Genomic DNA, 22,370 nt, shown 5'->3' with positions numbered 1-22,370 from the left:
TTCACGCTACCTTGTTCACGATGTAGAGGCGCCATATGTTTCTCAATAAAATACTCATTACAAACATTGACATGGGTGAACGACAACAGTTTGTTTAGTGAACAGAAGATAATTTCACTGTCTCGGCAGGCGCCATCTTGGAACGTGTTAGACTACCAACTATTAAATGCAATCTATCTCCATACAATTCACCAATTAAATTAATTACAATTAAATCTGAACAATTCAAAGAATTCTTTCCTCTCATCGCCGCAAAATTAATTACTTGCAATTAATTACAGAATTGCGATCCTTTCTTCAATTTCACTGTGCCATGTGGCTGTTTTCACTTGTTCTACTAGGTGCTAAAATATAATTATTCATACGACAAAGACTATTGACATTTCAAAGTGCTAGGGCTTAATTTAGACATTCATTTCATAGTTAATCAATCAATAAAATAAAGTGTAAATGCTTTTGTCAGAACAGTTCTCTCTTAGTAAAAGTGCTAGTGCTTAAGTATATATTTATAATTTCATTTAAATTAGTGCTAGTATACTTGCCTACAGTACTAGATAATCATAAAGTGCAAGTGCTCTCGCGTATATTATTTATATATAAAACCACAATAAATATCATCATATACTTTACAAAATACACTTTAAAATATGTGATTAAAAAGAAGTGGAACTTTTTTTCACATTTCTTTCTTTTCTTTTCTTACTTTCTTTTTCATACCATTCCTCCCATGGTTACTAAAAGAGTTTATCACTGTATTATCCTACATACAAAGTGCTCAGGCTAAACCATCTTTGTCTAATGTTTTTCTCTGCTTCCTTCGCTCATCATCCAAAAATGTAACATTACAACATAGAGATTTGAAAATAATTGGTACTTAAATGTGCTCGCTCAATCTCATTTCATTATTGTTTATCATTTCGCCTCATCATCAATTTACCCCAGACAGGTGTGCAGATCCTCATCTTTATTTAACCTGTGTGGTTCCGTGTTGTCACACTCCAGTATATAATGTTTCTAGTCTACGGAGTTCCTTCTCCCTCCTATTTCCCCCTCTTTTCTTTCTGGGTACTTCGGCTATACAACTATATTGTAAGCCTGCGGGATCCCTTTGGTGATGAGTTTGAAAATGTCTGGCAATAGGGTATGTCTTATCCTGGTTAACAATTGCTCTTCGATGTTGCAATATTCTTTTAAATACAGGCACCATTGTACTACCTATATAAATCTTTTTTGCAGGGGCATATATATATATATAATCAAGTTAATGTTAGGTCAGGATACCATAGGATATGCAGTTTTTTTGAAGATATCTTTGCCATTATTTGACAAATCTCCACGAAACGTTGCCAAAAAAGTGCTCTTTTTTGCCTCGTTTTTGAATCAAAGGTGTAGGGGTGAAGGAAGAAAGGGGTTCCTGAAACTCAAAATCCCCATGCATTTTCCATAGACTTGTTTAAGAAGGGCTACAGCAAAACTGCTGAACGGAATTGCACCACATTTGGCAGGAAGCTAGATCTTGGTCCACAGAGTGGACTTTCTGTGATTCGGTGTAAATATGTTCAGTAATTTTTTAGTACTGAAGGATCAAAAATATTTGTATAGCTGGACAGTTCGCTCTCATGGGCGTCAGACTCAGTGTGCAGCGAGCGCTCTGATTGGCTGCCAGCAACATCAGAAAAATGTTGATGGCAGCCATTACAGGACTCGGGGACTTGGTCCCCTCATCTGAAGTTTGGGGGAAAAAGATGAAAGGAGGCAGTGTAGGGAAAACTAACCCACCCCGAACCTTTCAATTTTAGACGTGGAGGGGGTCCCTCGGGTCTAAAATTGAAAAAACCCAGCAACTTGTACAGCGATCCAGAGGGATCATAAAAAATAAAACAAATGGTGGCCCTGACCTGCATTGCTTAATCAAGGGGAGGGTGCGAGCGGTCCCCCTCACCAAGCTGCTGTAGGCCTGGGGAGCCCACCCCAAGGCTGCATTTCGGTGGGAGAGGGGATGTACAGCCACCTTCCAAGAGCCATTATAGGCCGTGGGCCCCACTCCGGGGGCAGAAAAGTGCACAAAAGGGGAGAGGGGCCATGGAGCATCCCTCACTGAGCCTTGAAAGGCCTCGGGGACCCGAACTCCCCAGGGCTGATTTATTTAATTAAAGTGGAGGGGGTCATGGGCAACCTCTCTCGAGCCATACTAGGCCCCAGGAAGCCCATCCTGAGTTCAATAAAATATTTAAAAGGGAGCAAGCTGCACGGCCACCTCCCTGAGCAATTAATGGCCCCAGGAGATGTGGGAGCCCACACTTGGGACTCAGTAGTTTCACTGCCCGCACCAGCGCAGACATGAAAACTTATGTTTGATCCAGCCTGACGGGAGCTTTTTTTAAATTCCTGACAAACGGGTGCAAACACAAAGGGGGTCATTATGATGGCGGATTTCCCGCATACTCCGGGCCGGCGGAAGCCACCGCCGGCCCAGAGTATGCGGGAAATCCGCCGAGGAGGCCTGAAAGACCCACCGCCAAATCAGGATGGCTGGTGGGTCTCACTATCTGTCCGCCGCTTTTCCGCCGCGGTCGGAAGGCGACCACGGCGGAAAAGCACTAACATGGCAGGCGGTGTCTATCAGACACCGCCAGCCATATTAGGATGTAGGGAAAGTAATGCTTTTCCGCGGCGGCTTTTCCGCCGTGGAAAAGCATACGGACAATCACTTTGGGGGCCCGTTGCGGGCCCCCTGGGTGAAGGTTGCGTGGGGGGTGCACATGGGGGGTACTTATGGTACCCCCCTGCCTTTGCGTGCACGAAGCGGCAGGCACCGCGCGGTGCCTGCCGCTTTGTGCATGCAATTGCACAGCTTTCGTTTTTTATATTGTGGCGGGTGCTGCTTCAAGCAGCACCCGCCGCAATGTAAAACATACAGGATGTGACCGCCAGGATGGCGGTCACATCCTAATTGCCATGGAGGGACCGCCGCTGCCCATGCGGACAGTCCCTCCTACTCAGGGGTGGCGGACGGACGCAAGTCCGTCCGCCATCCTAATCGGCCCCATAGTCTGGTCCCAGCAAGTGGGACCTTTAGAAATGATCCAGTCAGCAGGGAGGAGACTTAAGATTTTTTTCCCTGCCCGCATTGGTACAGGCAGGGAAACAGATCAAGATATGGGTGGAGCAATGCCAACTCCCGCAGCAAGTGAAGAGCTGGTTGGTGCCAGAGGACCTGGGCTCCCCTGTAGCACCCAACATTGTGCTAGGAGGGTACCTTGGGTAGCCACTGGGGCACCCACATTTGAATAGTATATTGGGCCCTGGAGGTTGGGGTCCCTAGGGTCATGATAAGCTCAGGGTTAGGTGCTGTGCTATCCCCTTACTTTTAAATACACATGGCCCTGGGGTATGGGGTCCCCAGGGGCTACTGAGGATTGGGGCCATGCGGCCAACCTCACCTTCAAAAACAAAATGCTTGGTGGATGGGGTCCCCAGGGCCTAATAAGGCTCAGGGAGGGGAGGGGAGGCCACAGGGCCCCATTTAAAGCACATAGGGCCTTGGGGGATGGGGTCCCAGAGCCTAATGAGGCACGGGGAGGGGGCCACACAGCCACCTCCCATTTAAAAAAGAAATACAGCCCCGTGGGATAGGGTCCCCAGGGTCTAATGAGGCTCGGGTAGGGTGTCACATGGCCCCCTCCTCTTTAGATTACATAAAGTGTGGGGGAATCAAGTCCCCAGGACCTAATGAGGCTCAGGGAGGGGGGCTGTTTTGATGTTGTTCCAGATACAAAGTGCAAAGAAATTTTAGGACTGTCTTCTCATCTTTTCTTTCTCCCATGCATTCATCTCCAGCCAGGTGATGTCCTATTTCCTGGTGTAACGCTGTTTACCTTAGGTAGTCTGAGACTGATGTAGTCAGACTTCTTCGGTCCCTTGCTTAGAAATGCCACAGCATGTAGGATACTTTTCAGGTATGCATATGTGGATTCAGGGAAGTTGTTGAGTGTTGCCTCCATCCAGCTAGGAGAGAACCATCCATGGCTTGCACTATTGTCCTAAAGTATGTTCTTGAAGTAAAGTGTTGCATGTTTTCAGGAGGAGCATGCATAATGTCACTTAAGGTCTCTGGCAGTGTATTCTTTGAAAGAGAGGGCAGTGTAAAGGGTGGACCCAAGTAAATCCACACTAGCTGTCAGATTTGGGTTGAAGTAATGTAGGGTCATGTTAGATAGTCAAGCCTGAATCAGGAGATATTCCGGCTTGGTCAGATTAAGGTTTACGCAGGTGCATGACATGCATTTCTGGATAAGCCTGTAGGATTTTAATTACTAATGTAGAGTTTTGCACCATCAGTGTAGAAGTGAGATATCTTATCTGTCTCACTGGTGCAGGGCCACCCTTTGTCTACGGGTTCACAAAATGAGGATCGACACTGGAGTGGAACAGAACACAAGTTTATTACATCTCATGAGAGGAGTCCCACCTTTCAGACATTGCAAGTGCCGTAGGGAGGGGGCTAACAAGATCAGGTGAAAACACTGTATGTATACATTTTGGTACAGTAAGACAAGCTGTAAAACCCATTTGTCATTGTTATGTAATGCTTACACAACCTCTTACAAAACCCCTTACACAACCCCTTTGTATAATGCTTACATGCTGAACTGTTGAATCCTGATAAACCACTACCCATGTCATCTTTGTAAATAGGCAAGGGAGGTTAGAGGCATTGGTGGCTTATAGATAAAACATCTATGTGCTCCGGCCTTTCTGCAGGGCAGGGCACCACCCTGGCATGCAAGCATTATCAGCACAACCAGCTATTCAGTGAACACGTAACTCTTAACTTTGCAAAAGTCCTTGCAGAAACACAAAATGTGGGCTGGTAGACAAGGTTAACTTAACAGAATACATTTTTTACAGTTCAACAGTCCCTCCCTTAGACTCAACTAAACACATTTTGTCTAATTAAATAATAAAAAATATATATTCCAGATACATAAAACTTCATGAGTACAGAAAGCATAAGAGAGAACAAATTAACATACTTAGTGATATAATCACCATGACCACCATATTCCTCTACTTCTAAATCTGATCCTTTTGCCTGCGGGTTACCATCATTATCAAAGCTATAAATCTTATTAGCATGTGCTGCCCACAAGACTCCAAACCAAGCCGTGCAATAGCCATTATGAGAGAATGGGAGTGGTATGTGATAGAGGGGCGTTTTTATCGACTTTGGTAGGGTGAAGGTCTGATGTGAGCCCTACTTGACAAAATCCGAAAATAGGCTAAAATGACCAGGTTTCCACCATATAAAATCAGCAAATGAAATCCCACGGATCCCCTGAATCCCGGGGTTGTAGGCCCAAGCCAAAGGCCAAAAGCCACCGGCTTATGTTAACAGAATCCACTGAGCCTAAATAGTTTTAAACGTGCATTTCTGATGTGCTGAACACAGCGAGGCAATTGAGCAAACCTGAAAGTTACAGTAGCCTTTCACAAGCCCCATTGCAAGACACCACATACACACACACGTACACAGACTCAGCCATTACAAGTTGGCACATCTTGGAATCTTGCAGAAATGTTGTTTTGAAAGATAGCTTGCATGAAATAAATGTCACAGCACCTCAGCACCTGTCGTAAGTTCCGCTCCAACACATATATTTTTAGAAATGTACAAGATGTTCTCTTTTGAAGAACACAATGTCCTCTTTTAGAGAACAGAATGTTCTTTAAGGGTGTCCTTCCAGTGTCCTAGAACACATGTGGTTAAACCACCTGCAGAAAGTGCGTCAGAAAAGGCTTCAGAACAGTGTTATTTCTGCATTTTTCAGGTATATTAGATTCAGCCCGTCAAATCTGAAGCCAGAGTTCTGCTAATGCGACTTCTTGCATGCAGGCTCTCCGGCTAGTCGATTGTCTGACTTGGGGTGTCAATTCCTCTCTCTCAGGTGGTGGGCACCCTAAGCCAGATAATACTTTTGTCTTTTAAATGTCTGTCCTTGCTCTGTACTTTCCATTCACACCCAATCCCTTGCATTTTAGGTTCACTTAGGCTATTAGGTCCTGCTGGGATAGTCTCCATAGGCTAAGGGGCTTCTGGGCACTAGACTTTATAGAGTGTCCTGCTTACCCCAACTAATTTCAATTGTGCCTTTTCAATAATCCTGGCCACTCACATTCTGGGTCTCTTCAAAATGTTTGACTTGCATGAATCATTCTCATCAGAAAGGCTTAATTCTAGGCACTATGTTTTCATAAGAAATGTACTCCATATCTTTGAATCTCTGGCAGTTTTCCATTGTGCATTTTTAAGAGTTACTCATTTCAGCTTGCCTCGCAGCATTTTAGAAGCAAGTTCGATCTATTTTATACTCCTGGCAGAGTGAAGCCAGATTGTCTTAAAGAATATTCACTAGAAATGCGTTTTATTGAAATACCTGTGTTTTGTGCAATAAAATGTCACCCCAACTGTAATCTTTGTTGCTTGTTCCTTATTCCTCAGTGAAGTATTGCGTCGATGACATGTGCCCACGGCTCATGACCACAGGGCAGGGTGGTTTGTGGTTTGTGACTCGTGACCACACCCCAGAGGGCTTCACTTCACCCTTCATCAGCTGGCGCCCAACGTATAAATCATACTACATACGTCTGCAGTGGATTTGGCGTACACCCCAGACAGGTTCCTGAGAGCACCGCCACCACTCCTTTGTGGCGGAGACCACGGGTAGGACAAGGGTTTTGTTTTTCCTTGGATTTCCTGGGTCTCTGCTGCCTGGGGGTGTGACTGACTCTTTTGTGGACTGTCTCTGGCTGTCACCTGTCCCTGCGACGCTATCTCTGGTCATGATTTGAACCCAAATTGTCTGTCCCTTTGTGTGGTCACGATTTGTCACTTTCTTGTCAGAGGCCAGTATCGGCTTTTCTGCTGCTTTTTGGTTCATAACAGTTGTGCCTTCGAGGTTTTTTTTTTTCCTGTTTTGCACTCTTGTTTGCCCTGCCGGTTCCGGTCCGGAGGGGATGGTTATAGCGTCAATGGTTCTAGGTTTTTGATCCCTCGACAGTTAAAGTCTGTGCGCAGGGTGTCCCCCGGAGCCTCTGTGTCCGGGGTCGGAGTTAGAGTCTCACCTTCTACAGTTCAAGTCTGTGGGCAGGTTTATGATCCCTCTCCAGTTCGAGTCTGTGTGCAGGGTGTCCCCCGGAGCCTCTGTGTCCGGGGTCGGAGTTAGAGTCTCCCCTAGTTCTCCATTTTCGCATTATGGTTTGACGTACGATTGCATTTTGTTCTTTGCCATATTCTAGGTTGATAACACATTACTACTTTGCACATTGTATTTTTTTTCTCTCCAAACTGTTTATTGCCTGTTTACATTGCCTATTGTGCTCTTCCTCAGTTCCGGTCTGTTCGTTCCTCGTCTTCGCAATTCCTTGTTGCCCATTCTTCTCTCCCGCGCCCTTCCTCTGCCACTTGTGCCCCTACGTTCTCTTCCATGAGGGCTGCCTTCACGCCCTTCCATTGTTTACTTTCTTCTCCTCACAATTTAGTTTAGCAAGGTTTGGGTGTCCATATCTTTTGTTCGGTTCCACATTTAGTCTGCTTTACTGACTGGCTTTGTCAGGTGCTGCCTTGTTCTCTCGCTCCGCGAAGGCACAGAAAGAGGAAGTGGTGTGTGGTATTTTCGGATTCCACCTCCTTTCTAGCCCATTCTTGCTCAAGCTGGGGGCTCCACTGTGTTCAGTGGGAGCTAATGATGGGTCCGTTTTACTATACTTTCAGTTTTTGTGGTGCGTCTTTTGCATGTGTTTTTGATTTATATGTGAGTTTGTTGTAATGGTGAAATATTTGGTTTGTTCCCATGTCATTTGTCCATTGCCTTGCTCTGTGTAAGTAGGTGTGCTTTGCAGTTGCCTCTCTGTGCGTCCAGGGATATAGCGCCTCTTTTCTGTTTGCACCATCTCCCCAGTGTTGTTTGTCTATCATTCGCCGAGCAACCGATAGCCAAAAAGGGGGGGACAGGTATTCAATTATTCCACCGAACCCCTTGACATCCTCATCACATCCTCTATATTCGTGATGGCCAACAACACCACACATACTATAAATTGCTCTATGCATCTGGTGCATGACGTTCCTATGGCAATACATAATACCACTTTTAACACAATAAAATACCTTGATAGCAAGAGCCGAAAGCGCCTAGCTAAGGCTTGGAACATTCTAGGGTTCCTGTTCACTCCCAATACCCAGGTGACCATCTCTACTATTTCCATGACTGACGTGTTTGCCTGCACACATGCATTTTTCTGCAACGGGCCTAGCTCATCTCAGTCCACTCATTCTATAACTCATTCAAATTATCAGGGTCTCTCACACGGCTTAAATTCCATTGTCATCTCTGATGAAGAAGACGTAGAATAATCAGATTCTACGCAGTCTGTTGTAAGTCCACTCATTCGGCACTACCAAGACAAAAAGCCCCAGGCAAAAGATTCAGGCAGGATTTGAGAAAGGAACATATACTTTACCTTAAAAATTGAAAGTTGGGAAAGACTGCTAATTCTGTCAAGCTTTTGAACAAAATACCCACATCAGTCTAAAATTTCCTATGCCAGTTGTGTCGGCCAGTAACACCCTGGTTGCTGCACAGAATGAAGAATTACAAGACAGTATATACCCCTGTGTCATTAAGGATATAGGAGAGGGACCTATACCAGATCTCCTATACTCAGTGTGATTTCCTTAGTGTAATTTCCTTGTATAATAAGTGCCTTACACTCCGGTTTCGTTTCCATTTTTCATTTCACAACAACGTCATTTCGTCTTCATTGTGCTGTCCTACATATAGACATCATTTAAGGTTTTTTTTATTTCTCATGCTTTCAAAATTAAAATATGTCCCTTAGGCACCTGGCCTCTCCAAAAATAATTTCTCTTCTTCCTTCTTCTCCTGATTTGTTTCTGCAAGGATTGAGTCTTTTAGTTTAGTTTAGTTCAGTTTAGTCTGACACATCCATTGTCGGAAGGCCGGTAAGGCAAGACTTACTGCCTTTGTCAGCTTGCAATTTGCGCGCACAAAAAGAGGAAGTGCTCTGTGTTCTGTGTCAACAATTTCCTGCCACGGTGGTTCACTTCGCCGCATGGCACTTCACCCAACACGATATTTAAGATCGGTCTTCCACAGCCTCTCTCTCTCTCTTTCTCTCTCCTTCACTACTGTTCCGTACATCTCTAACAGTTCTCTCTCTCTCCAGCTCGTCCCCCAGACGCCCCCTCTCCTCTGTGCTGTGCAGCAGCACACGTCATACTTCCCTTTCTCACCCGGGGCTCCATTTCCTGCTTTCACATACTGACGCATGCACACATTTTCACTGCTACATTTTTCACCTACGACATTTACTGACTGCATCATGTTTTTGTGTTCTGTCAAAAGGCTCTGCAGCTGTGCTCGTGATATCGGCCCCAGTGCCTCCTCCTTACCCCGCCCTTCTCACCAAGCCCTCTCAAAGCCTGGGGTGCATCCTCACTGACACTCCCCGTAGTATACTCTTGCTAGGTAGTGACGCCCTCTTATCTACAAACTGACCACACGTGCCTTGCCCTTCGCCCACCTCCAGTAAATTATTTTGCCTCTCATTTTGCGCCTGCAAGCTGATTGCCAAAAGAGGAGGGGTGAGAACTGTATTCCATCCTGGCACTTGACTCCCTTTTGCTACCCCCCACACCGGTCATGCTCCACCTTAATTGACCACATCACACAGCAACGTTTTTTTTGTGTTTTCTGGTTGCTATTACACCCTATTACACCCTAATAGTACTTACTAGTATAGTAATAGTCTAGGTTTTTCAAAGTTGCAGGAAATATTGTGTACCTATACTGGAAGGTGAGTGTACTAAAATGCTTTTAAGCAGTACCTAAGCCAGGGACTACAATAATGGGTGTGCATTGACAAAGCCAAGAGGGTAACAAATAATTTTGAGACCTACTGAATTTACCAATGCTTGCTTATTTTTATGTTGCAAAGAATGGTACCTACCTTATTCCAGTAGTTGGGTGAAATATTTTTGCATTCTGTTTTGGGAACATTTTATTTTGAAAGCAAAGAATTATCAGTCTTGCGTTGAAGCTTCTGCAAATATTTGAATATCTTCAGCAACTGGTTGTATGTACACGATGGTTCAAATTGCTTCTTCTCCACATGATATCACGATATGAAGATAGAAGATAATGAGATGTACTATTTCCCTAAAGTCTTTTTCATTGTCTATGACTTGTAGGATGTGATCAGATTGTTACTGTGTTTTTCTAAAATGCTGGTACTAAGGTTAAATGCACATGAAATGGACTGCTTCATCTCACCTTGGTGCCGGGACTCATCATAGCCCCCTATTTGAGACTGCAAGTACGTGTTGGTACACCGATCCAAGCACTGCAATGTATAAATTCTTGCCAAAATGCCTCCTGAAGGAGTTCATTCCACACCTTTAAGTGCCTATGCTTTTGTGTTCTGACAATTGACCACCGTTCATCTCACACGTGATTGAAGGGGTGTGCAAGGGGCGAGGAGCTACACAGACTGGATTGATGCACTTCCACTTGCTCTGTTGTCCATGAGTGGCACTACAACGACTAACATTGTTAAGTTCTGAAAGGCCTTCCTGAAGAAGGGACACCAGAAGTCTGGTTAGACAAAGGAGGGCAAGCTCAACTTGCATCAAGAGTGTCATCTAAGGTACGCCACAGGTACAATATTCACTCCAGCAGACCAGCAACAATAAAGAAGGATTAGAGGAGAGGCAGATCCCTGCTTGCTGCAGGCCAGGCCTCTTGATACTATCATCCAAGGACTCCTACGTTCTTTTCCAGTGCTAGTGACTGACTTTCTTGATCCATGGTTCTCCTACAAAGAAAGCAGCGACTCCGCCCCATGAGAAGTACCAAGTGGGGATGTTATCCCAAGATCATCCTGATGGGTTGCATGTGCTACACAGCAAAGAAAGAAAGAAAGAGTGTAAGCAGATCCCAACGATACATCACCTAAAGACGTCTGGAACTTCAAATGCCCCAACGCCTCAATATGCAAGTTGTAACGAGATATCTTTCCCTTCTTCATCACCCTACTTTTTTCATATTTGAAAGTGCCTAGGTAATAGAAGTGCTTGCAAACCTCTCAAATTACCTGAAGACAGGCACCAACGGTTACTTTTTCTGTTTACAGAAATGATCACTGAAGATCTGTTTAATTTTTCAGCTTAGTTTTGAAAAAGACTTAAAGTACCGCAGAAAATAAGACATTCTTCCAACTAGTCACACCAACCACACGTACCAACGATTGGAACAATGCCTCAAGACTTTTAGAACAATGAATAAAAAATGATAATGAGTGCTACTGGCAGTATTGAACACTATTTACTGCCATTATAATGACTATAAATGTATTATGATCACAGTGCTATACCGAAGATACTGATTAAATGAGACAGAGATATTGTACTAAAATTGAATAGATAGCCATTGATAAAGATGGGACAAGGGGACAGCTGACAGGACAGGATGTTATGTTTGCACACACTGGCCTACCGTCACAGGCAAGAGCATGTGTCATACTTGTCTCTAAACATGTGAGCTGTGTCCTAATGAGCATTATGCCTTATGAACGCCTGCTTAAATGAACACGATGCAGAGTATGCAAAAATACCACTATAAGTGTTATGTTAGTGACATGCCCAGGATGCGGCCACTGGCTGAAGGGTCACAGAGATACTGAGTTGAAAATAAGTGATCATTGAATGAATGATTGAATGATCAAGAGGAGGGAGATGATAGAGGGGCGTTTTTATCGACTTTGGTAGGGTGAAGGTCTGATGTGAGCCCTACTTGACAAAATCCGAAAATAGGCTAAAATGACCAGGTTTCCACCATATAAAATCAGCTAATGAAATCCCACGGATCCCCTGAATCCCGGGGTTGTAGGCCCAAGCCAAAGGCCAAAAGCCACCGGCTTATGTTAACAGAATCCACTGAGCCTAAATAGTTTTAAACGTGCATTTCTGATGTGCTGAACACAGCGAGGCAATTGAGCAAACCTGAAAGTTACAGTAGCCTTTCACAAGCCCCATTGCAAGACACCACATACACACACACGTACACAGACTCAGCCATTACAAGTTGGCACATCTTGGAATCTTGCAGAAATGTTGTTTTGAAAGATAGCTTGCATGAAATAAATGTCACAGCACCTCAGCACCTGTCGTAAGTTCCGCTCTAACACATATATTTTTAGAAATGTACAAGATGTTCGCTTTTGAAGAACACAATGTCCTCTTTTAGAGAACAGAATGTTCTTTAAGGGTGTCCTTCCAGTGTCCTAGAACACATGTGGTTAAACCACCTGCAGAAAGTGCGTCAGAAAAGGCGTCAGAACAGAGTTAGTTCTGCATTTTTCAGGTATATTAGATTCAGCCCGTCAAATCTGAAGCCAGAGTTCTGCTAATGCGACTTCTTGCATGCAGGCTCTCCGGCTAGTCGATTGTCTGACTTGGGGTGTCAATTCCTCTCTCTCAGGTGGTGGGCACCCTAAGCCAGATAATACTTTTGTCTTTTAAATGTCTGTCCTTGCTCTGTACTTTCCATTCACACCCAATCCCTTGCATTTTAGGTTCACTTAGGCTATTAGGTCCTGCTGGGATAGTCTCCATAGGCTAAGGGGCTTCTGGGCACTAGACTTTATAGAGTGTCCTGCTTACCCCAACTAATTTCAATTGTGCCTTTTCAATAATCCTGGCCACTCACATTCTGGGTCTCTTCAAAATGTTTGACTTGCATGAATCATTCTCATCAGAAAGGCTTAATTCTAGGCACAATGTTTTCATAAGAAATGTACTCCATATCTTTGAATCTCTGGCAGTTTTCCATTGTGCATGTTTAAGAGTTACTCATTTCAGCTTGCCTCGCAGCATTTTAGAAGCAAGTTTGATCTATTTTATACTCCTGGCAGAGTGAAGCCAGATTGTCTTAAAGAATATTCACTAGAAATGCGTTTTATTGAAATACCTGTGTTTTGTGCAATAAAATGTCACCCCAACTGTAATCTTTGTTGCTTGTTCCTTATTCCTCAGTGAAGTATTGCGTCGATGACATGTGCCCACGGCTCATGACCACAGGGCAGGGTGGTTTGTGGTTTGTGACTCGTGACCACACCCCAGAGGGCTTCACTTCACCCATCATCATATGAGAGGCATTCCCCCTTTTTCCTGGTGTGCAGGCAACACCACAAACCCAACAATCAGAAATATTAGCATTACTATGCGTATAATGCAACATTTGAATAAATGAATTGTTCTGGTAAGAAAAGCTATGTTTCTCACCCAACAGTGAAAAAGTACAATAATAATGTTCAGGTGTAGGTGTTGGGCATACAGGTGTATGCATAGGACATTTCACATGTAGGAACCAAGCTATTACACAAATACTCATAGCACTAGATAAACTTGCTGCCAAACAAATTAATGTCCATTTATGTTTAGTCTCTCTTGACGTAGGGAGTTGAATATCTGGGCGTTCTTCTTCCATGCTTGGCATCCAACAATCAACAATGTCTTAAACTGTATTGCCTCTAAAAAACTCTGCACAAAAATGTTCTTTTTCAAAAATGTCTATAGTTTACGTCCAATGTATATATAAGTCAATGGAGAGTTTCAGAAAGAAAGAAACCATTTGAAACAATCAAACAGCATTTTCAACTCAATCAAAGTGAAAGCTAAAAAAAAAAACGTTGAAGACTTGCAGTTTAATTAAAACCATAGTAATGAAAAAGAAAGTCAATATAGCAAGTATTAAAGAAAGATCGTCCACAAGTTCATCACCTACAGCCTGAAGGATCATTAAATAGATTGCTTTTTTTTCAAGAAATATTTCTGGGCCAACTGGTGGAAAGTTCAGATTCTATTTCCAACCCTGGGCAGAACAATGTAATATACACACGGATAGTATCAACAGTTTTCTGCACCACAAATCATCTTCTTTCCATTTAAAGATTCTTTTTTCTTCAGCCCTTGACATTTCTGTTATTTATTTCAGCATTTCTTGACTTTTTGTTATCAGCTTGCCATAAGGCTGGCTCATACAGTTCAAACTTTGCATTACGCAGTTCATTCAATGTGGCATTCTGTACGTTTCCCATGCAATTTGACCACTCAGATGCTGAGAAACTCTGACAGAGCACCCTCAATCCTGCACATTTTCAATCCAAGCTTTTCACTTTTACTTTCACTTTGATCAGTTTCAGATGATTCAGCTATGGGTGCAATTGATTTTTCAAGGGACAACCACAGACATTTTGGATACCCTTTCAGACAGCTTTTTTTCTTCCTCCACTTGTAGGCCCACAGCACTAATTTTTCCTTCAGAGGCTGCACCTGACTCATTCACCTCTTTGACACCTCTTTCTTCTGAGTCAGTTTTCCCTTTTTGCTTTTCCAGTACAGTTTGCTTTAGTGCTGGTTCAGACTGTGTGTGTTCCCTTACAGCTTGACTGACCCTTTTCTTGTTGACCACTACTGGCATATTTTCTTGAAGAGGAGCTGTTTTATCAGTGTGAGAGGCATACACCCAATTTGGAAGGCCACCACATTTTGCAATAGCCTTTGCCAGGATCATAAAGAACAGACCTTTCCATTTCACAGCATCTCTCAGATCAAAGTTTTGGCACCAACCATTATGCAGATCTTGTGTAGCCGGTGCAATCTGGTGATAAACTGCACGCTCCACATCAGCCAGACCTTCACAGCAATGGATAATCAGTTTTTTTCACAAGTGCATTTGCATGTACATATTCAAGCTACTTCAGTGATCCTGAAATACAGTCTTTTGCAAAGTGTAACTCTGTGCTGTCTTTGTGTTGCTTTATTGTACTTGAAACTTCAGGCAGATAGCTACAATCCAATCTTTGTCTAATCTGTGGCCCTGCACACATCATCTTTGAGACCTCATTATGATCTGATTTCAAAGAAACTGGAAATCTATACCTGGGCATCAGTTTTTGCAATAACACATTTGCTACTAAACAGTTGTCATTTTTCTCAGATTCTGTTCTGATACAACCTTGTTGTTTTGCTTCTAAAACATGTTCTTGCACCTCTTTTAGTTCTTTACAAGTGTCAGCATTAAATAAACAGTATCCTTTTTAGATTCATCTTGAAAATTCTACCAGGACACAATATTGTACAACTGAATTAGCATTTGTCTCTCCGATGACAATAATGATTCCCATTTGAGCAGTCATACTGCATGTTATGGTAAGGGCAATCAATTTCGAATTGTGGGCTGATGTAACTACTGAAAGCCATGAAACTTTGACAACATAATATATAGGGAGTACAGCGTGTGCTGCTCCTAATCTGTCATTGTTACCTTTCGAACCTGGGCAATCTACAAAATGGATATTGTTAGGCTCAATCAGGTGTTCATCCTTAAAATCTAACCTTGGCTTTACACATAGATTCATGAGACATTCTGATTCAGTTTCATCATAAACAATTTAATTTGTTGGCTGTAAGCTCAAAACATTTGAATTCAGACATTTCCTGGTTACAATATTATCCCAAAACAACTTTACAAAGGAAGGCATTATTTTCTCACTCTTTTTGTGACTGACATTTACCATAGCTACTAAATTAAGGCAGCTGGGCATTTTTGTGACATTGGGGTCAAGGGTCATTGGGAAATATGTCACAGACCTTTGAACACATTCATGTTTCTGAACAGGCACTGAGAGAGCGCACCAAAGGAAAATATATTTTTAATGTGCATTAATATATATTATATGTGATATGTAAAATTATGCCAACTATTGTTATATTATTTTTTACTGCAATATTTTATAATTAAATAATAAATAATTCAATTGAATTTATTCTAACAAGGGGATTTATTTTAAGCCCATACCTCTATTACCCTCAATGGGAGGGTGTTGCAGTGCCAGTGGTGGGCTATGTGTAGTGCTCGACTTACTACTGTTTTCTTTTTCAAGTAGTAACTTTCACTCGAAGTAAGTTACTACTAGGGCCATTGGAATTATGAAATTCTGTGGAAGAAGGGATTTTTGCATAGTTATGGATTTGTTGCATTTGCCACATAATCCTGCATCTGCTGCATAATCTGCAGATTTTGAAAACAAAATGTTTCCAGCTAAAAAATATCAAAAGTTATGAAACAAATGTTGACTTAGGTTTCTGCACACCAGAAGGCTTTTTCCAAACGTTGACTGGTCTTCTTTCAGTTATTTACTGCTCTATTTGGGTGTCAAATTGGTACTAATTATTTTCCCATTTACTGCTACCAGGTGAAAAAATATGCCATACTGTGCTGCATAATTTGCCTTTTCTTTCCGCATAATCAACCCTGTCCCATATTTTGGCACTTCCCTGCTGCCAAGTACCAGTGGCCCTGGTTACTACTAAAAAAACTTTAGTATGTTGAGCAGTATTCATGGCCAACCACTCATACTGAAACACCCTCCCATTGAAAGTAATGTAGGTAGGTACTTAAAATAAGACCCTATAAGAAATAATGGTAAATTAAGTTAACTTATTTAAAATAGTTACAAATAAAAATGAATGTAAATTAATTTTTAAAAAATAGTACATGCTTATTATTTCATTATGAAATATTTTGATAATCTATTTTGAATAGAACAAGTCTGTTACAATATATTTTATTAAAAATAGATTCATTTAAATTCATTCTATACATCACTGTTAATTATTAAGACACATTAAAAAATATATTTTAGGTGAGATTTTTTAAAATTTAAAGTTCAGGAGAATATTTTTAATTTCATTTACTGTGCTTCCATTATCTAAAGTTTTATTTAGGAAATCTCCACCCCGACTGTGGAGTCTTGCAATGTTAATATATTAAATAATAAAAAATACTTTCAAGTTCAATATTTATGAACGTTCATGGTATATCTTTACTTTAAATCAAATAGATAAAATGTTACAGAACTATTAAATACATTTTGAATTAAAAGTGTAATTAATAGAAATATGTTACATTAAATTAACATTATCTTTCTGAAGTTAAAAAAATAAATAAAACAATTCACAACTCAAGAAAAAATATATTTTTAATGTGCATTAATAATTATTACATTTTATATATAGAGAATTAATTACAATTAATATTACAATTTTTTATAAAATGCAGTGTTACATTATTTTTTTATTGAAAAAAGGATTAAAAAATATTTTATAATTAAATGAATAAATATGTTTTATATATTGGTTCACAATAATAAATTTATTTGTATTTTTAACTATTTAAATAATTTAATTTATTAAAGTCCTGATTAGGAACTTGGATGTCTTACCACCTTGCCACAGCGGCAGCCGTCCCGAGTACTCCACTGAGTCCTCGTTCTTTCTCCCTCTGTATTTAGATGCATGCAGGCTGCTTCGCCGTCCGCATCGACGGAGTGTTTCCCGCCGCGTTGCTGAACCCCTCTGCCGACGTGGCACTCTCCAATGCTAGCGAATACTACTCTGTCGCCGTCAAGATGGTGGGTTCCCGACGAGCAGATTAGATCACACAGGTGTGCTGGTGGTCTTCTAGCGTCAGTTCCCACAAAGAGTGAGTCAGTCGCGGTGCATACTTCACAATGCACCTTCACTGTGGCTATTGGATGGATGCCAGTAGAGCACACCTGATGTCCATTGGCCAAATGGAAAGACCTGCATACCACACTATAAAACACACCACATTTCTGACCATGATCCTTTGACATTCCACGGCACCATGACACTTGCCAGCAGAGCTTTACCCAGTTAAGTCAGGTTTTTTGTTTCTTTTCCCTGTAACATGTCCCTTCACCTTTTATTTATTTTTATTTATTTATTTTTAGAGTTTTCTATAGCGCGAACTTGAACCGATTAGGTTATCAGAGCGCTTTACATAGCACATGTTACATTTATCAGTTTACATAGAATCAGTTACGTTGCACATTTCAGTAACTTAAACCGATTAGGTTGTCAAAGCGCTTTAAATAAGACAGCATTCGATGTCCAGTGCCCTCCTCCGCCGTGTAGCGGGGGACCACTTCCAGCCCTCCGAAGTCGTCGAGCTGTCGGGACTAGGCTCCTGGAATGTCCAGTGCCCTCCTCCGCCGTGTAGCGGGGGACCTTTCCAGCCCTTCGAAGTCGTCGAACTGTCGGGACTAGGCTCCTGGAATTTCAGCTGTCCCTTTACAACTACTTTGTTTGAAGTCATGATGGCAGACTCAGTCCCAGCAGCCACCAAGTGAGCTCTCTGTCTCCAAGTTTCTCTCCGCGCTTGGTGCTAGTTCCTCAAGGCCATAAGTAACCCCAACACAGTTTTTTCCATCTAAGTTCTTCTGCGTGGAAATAACAGGAGACTGCAGTTCATACGAAATAGACAACCGGATAATCCGGCTCTGGCAGTGGCTCCAAGCTGGCCACAGGTCGGGAGGCAGGTCACTAGATCAATAGGGGGCCACAGGATTAGCAGGGGGCCGGGGAAAAGTTGGGGCGATCCAGTGGAAGCGGCGATCGCCATCAGCAGTCGCCTCCGGCCGCCATCTTAGAGTCAGGCAGGCAACGTGTGTTTATTATGTCCTTGCAGCCGAGAGAGAAATTCCCTTTAGCTTTGTCCCTGCGCGTGGTCCGCTGCTCACCTCTATCCCGTTGGTGCTGTACACCCCCAGATATTCAGGATCGGCTCCGTCGGCCGTTTTCACCACTGGGCGCCATCTTGGAGTCAGGCAATTGTTGCCGATCGGGGGCTATTTCGTGCTTCAATGCGGAGTTGGGGGCAGCAATCGACTCCCCAACTCCCAGATCGCCGCTGATGGATGGGTGGCGTCACGACCGTGCTCGGTGAGACTGCGGGCTGAGATCACGGGGCTGTGGGGTGGCGAGGCAGAGATCCGGAACAGCCAAGATGGCGGGCCGTCACCGATCGCCGCCACCAGTCTCCTTGTGTGCCCTCCAGGACTCGCGTCAGGGAAAGGCACTGTCAGAGTGCCGCCACTCCTCTGCTGTGTCCGCAGACAAATGTCCCCGTGCCACTCCTGGCGCACAGCTCGAGGCACCGGTCCGGACTCCCAGAGCCCCGGCGGGCGCCATCTTGCCACCGGGAGCAAGCAGTGCAACTCTCCCCTTTCTGCTGTGGGGAGCGCACCCAGGCATGATTTCGCGGCATCTTCCAGCGCTGCATGCACTCCGTCACCCGGCCGATGTCAATATAGGTCGGGGCGAAGCTAGGAAGCGGGCGGCATGAGAGCCCGATCACGGAGCCTCAGCAGGGCACGTCTGCCTGCTGAGGCTCCTCCTCCACCTTTACACTTTGTACACCTTGTATTCCAATATTTAATTTGATATAATGTTGTTGCACAATGCCAGGACACAAGAATCCCCATTTCAGTGAGGGCAAGTTGTCAGCTATGGTAGATGAAACTTAAGAGTAGAGCCACTATTGTTTGGAGCCAAAGACCAAAATACTCCCCTGTCATGGAAAAGGCAAATGTGGAACAGGATAGTTGACAGAGTGAATACAGTGGCTAACAACCTGTGCACACAGGAGGAAATTAGAAAGAGGTGGAACGGCCTACGGGAGTGTGCGTACCTGTATTTCAAGTGTCACCTGGAGGCCAACAGGACTGGTGGTGGTTCTCCCAGGCCCCTCTTACAGCTCATGTCCTTGGAGGATAAGGTCTTGCAGATCCTACATACTGATGGCTTGACAGGTGTGATTGCATCAATGTATTGTGTTGCATCTAAGATCACAGGTGTCACTCTCGATCACATATCACATGATGGTATGGTGCCAGTAATTGGTCCAACACCAAATAACCAATTGCCCAAATGTGTGCCTGGCTCATTTCCATTACATATTATCCACAGGTATGTTCCACTAACCGTTTTCCAAGTGTTGGGAACTTGTCTTTGAAATGACTACAGCTACCATGATGCCCTGTTTCTGTTTTCCGAAAGCATAAGCTATGTCATGTTGCTCATTCTCTCTTACTAACAGATTTTAACATATGGTAAAGTGTAATGGATTGATCAATCCCTATTCAATGCTCTTTTCTTTTGTGTTTCTTCTCTAATTATAGTCCTGTTCTTCTCAAACAATTGTACTGATGCCATGAGTGTCGCCAACCAAACTGTGTATACACAAAAATTGTCAGTTCTAGTAAAGGTATGCACATTTCAATGCTGAATATAAGTGGTACATACAAAATGTTATACTGCAATGTTCACATGATGACTAATGCCCAACACCTGTCCAAGTAGTAGAAATGTCTGTTTTGCTGTCAGCCAGGCCTTGGAATTGCCAATTACAAAGTTAACCTCTACACTGTATTGGCCTGAATCTTTGGGAGATGGTAGGTATATTTTCTAACCACTTCATGGACATTTCATAACATCTTATTACCTGCAGATTTGATGTTGTACTGTTTGAAAGGGACAAAAGTTAGGGGAATATGTGCAATGCCACTTGAAAACCTCCTCTCAATTATCTTTATCTATTTGGTCTTTTAGGTATCAACATTGTCTCCAAAGATGTGAATGTACATTAGACACTTTTACTAATAAAAATATTCACCATTTCTCAATGGGTCAAACTGCCAGACCACGTGGGCTTGTTCTTACCTCTGAATACATCTCCACTCCAGCCCAGGATCAAGCCTTTAGTGAGGACAGCACTCCTGGTGATATTCAGGAGCTTGAGGAGCCTGGCACATCTGGTCAGTCTGGGCAGACAACTCCAATGACACTCCGTGTGGCCCCATCAACATCTCCTACCCCAGCTGCAACACCTCAGCAACCCGAATTCTCCACTTCCTGTGTTCCTCCTACTGTGAGACTGATTGTGTGTGCCTCAGTCCTGGGCGATGTTACGATCACACTACCACCTTCAGCTCACCCAGGAACAAGTCGGATGGAGCATACTGGGGCAAGGGCACAGGTTAGTGGGGGTAGGGGTCATGGAAGGGTCTTTATGGGCCGGCAGACTGAGTCCACTGGGGTCCCTGACACCCAGACCACCATTGCACAAGTCTTGGGATACTACCACCAATCCCACAAGATGATGGGAAAGGTACTCACCGAGCTCCAGGAGATTAAGCAGCTGCAGAGGGAGCTTAACCAGCAGGTGGAGGCCCATAGCTCCAGTAAAGGCTCCCTTGTTGGGGTGCAGCAGGATTTTTATACCCACATGTGCAGGGCTTACCCACCACCATTTACCCCTTTCTGTGGTCCAACAACACCTGAGCCGTCCACAACGGCCATAGGAAGGGAGGCCCTGCTACTGGAAGAACCAATTGTAACCTCCCAGCCCCGGCATCTATGTATCCCCACCCGCAAAAAGGGGCTACCACCCAAATCACCAGGAGGTAAGGATGGCAAGACCTCTGACACCACCAGCAAGAAACCTCAACGCTAATTTCTTCAAGTGTGTGCCTACCATTGACTATGTGGACTATTTCTGGACATATTTGCCTTTATGATTCCAGTAGTATTTTGGACATTGGACTAAAGACAACTCTGGCTCTACAACTGTGCTTTCATTCACCATGACTGACTTCTCCACTTTTCGATTTGCTTTTCATATGTTCACCCCCTTTAATTTTTCGCATGTTTAGCACAATAAATTTACAGGTCATAAATTCATACACTGGTGTCTTATGCCTCAACTCTATCAATACATTTGTTTTCTTCCATCATAATTTACAATTACAAAAATCAAACGTTTGTGTAAACATAGATGATTTTGAAGTAGGTAATGTTTGTTTCAAGTTCACAAGCATTACTCAAAACCATTTCATACCATTCAATATTCAATTACTTTGTTCATTCCATTTTAACAATACTTGTCTGACAACATTTTCACTAGCATTTCAATCCATACATTACACTTATACTCAGTGTCACTTTGCACATTTCCAGTTCAAGACCTTGCCAACTTGGAAGAAGGACATGTGTCAAAAACACTCTTGTAGCATAGGTATTTTAATTTCAATACTTTATTTTGGCTGACAAGCCATAAAAGATCATACAACAGACACGCGAATTACAGTATACATTAATGAGCAGACCGATCCTATTGTGATTTAAGTTAAAAAGGTGGTAAATACACATCATATATATATATATTGATTCAACACAAGATTTGAGCAAATATAATAATAAAAACCATTTAAACCTTTAAAGTGTGTGTGCGTCTTTGTTTTAGTTAGGCTCAAACAAGTTCCAATAAGTTTGAAAGGGGGTAAATACCCGCTAGGTCTAATTGAGTCGGCGGATGTGGGCTATGATCGCTTCTGTGAGTGGGTTACTAGGGCCCTTGATTCCC

General features: G+C 43.0%; 1 protein-coding gene across 2 annotated transcripts in view; it reads left to right on the top strand.

Moving 5' to 3' along the window:
• The window catches only part of LOC144770024 (uncharacterized), a 33,489-nt gene extending 11,485 nt beyond the window's left edge, over window positions 1-22,004 (top strand). For both annotated transcript variants that reach the window (XR_013598771.1, XM_078654228.1), the window contains exon 2: window positions 20,558-22,004. Coding sequence is in view for 1 of the 2 variants with exons in the window: in XM_078654228.1 (XP_078510354.1) it covers window positions 20,558-21,461 (904 nt within the window). In the remaining variant the exon portion in view is untranslated. The remainder of the gene's footprint in view (window positions 1-20,557) is intronic.
• Window positions 22,005-22,370: the final 366 nt, after the last annotated feature.

Source organism: Lissotriton helveticus, chromosome 7 (assembly GCF_964261635.1).
Source record: "Lissotriton helveticus chromosome 7, aLisHel1.1, whole genome shotgun sequence".
NCBI classification, from domain to species: domain Eukaryota; kingdom Metazoa; phylum Chordata; class Amphibia; order Caudata; family Salamandridae; genus Lissotriton; species Lissotriton helveticus.
Note: the sequence above shows the minus strand (reverse complement) of the source record. Positions and strands in the feature narration are given on the sequence as shown.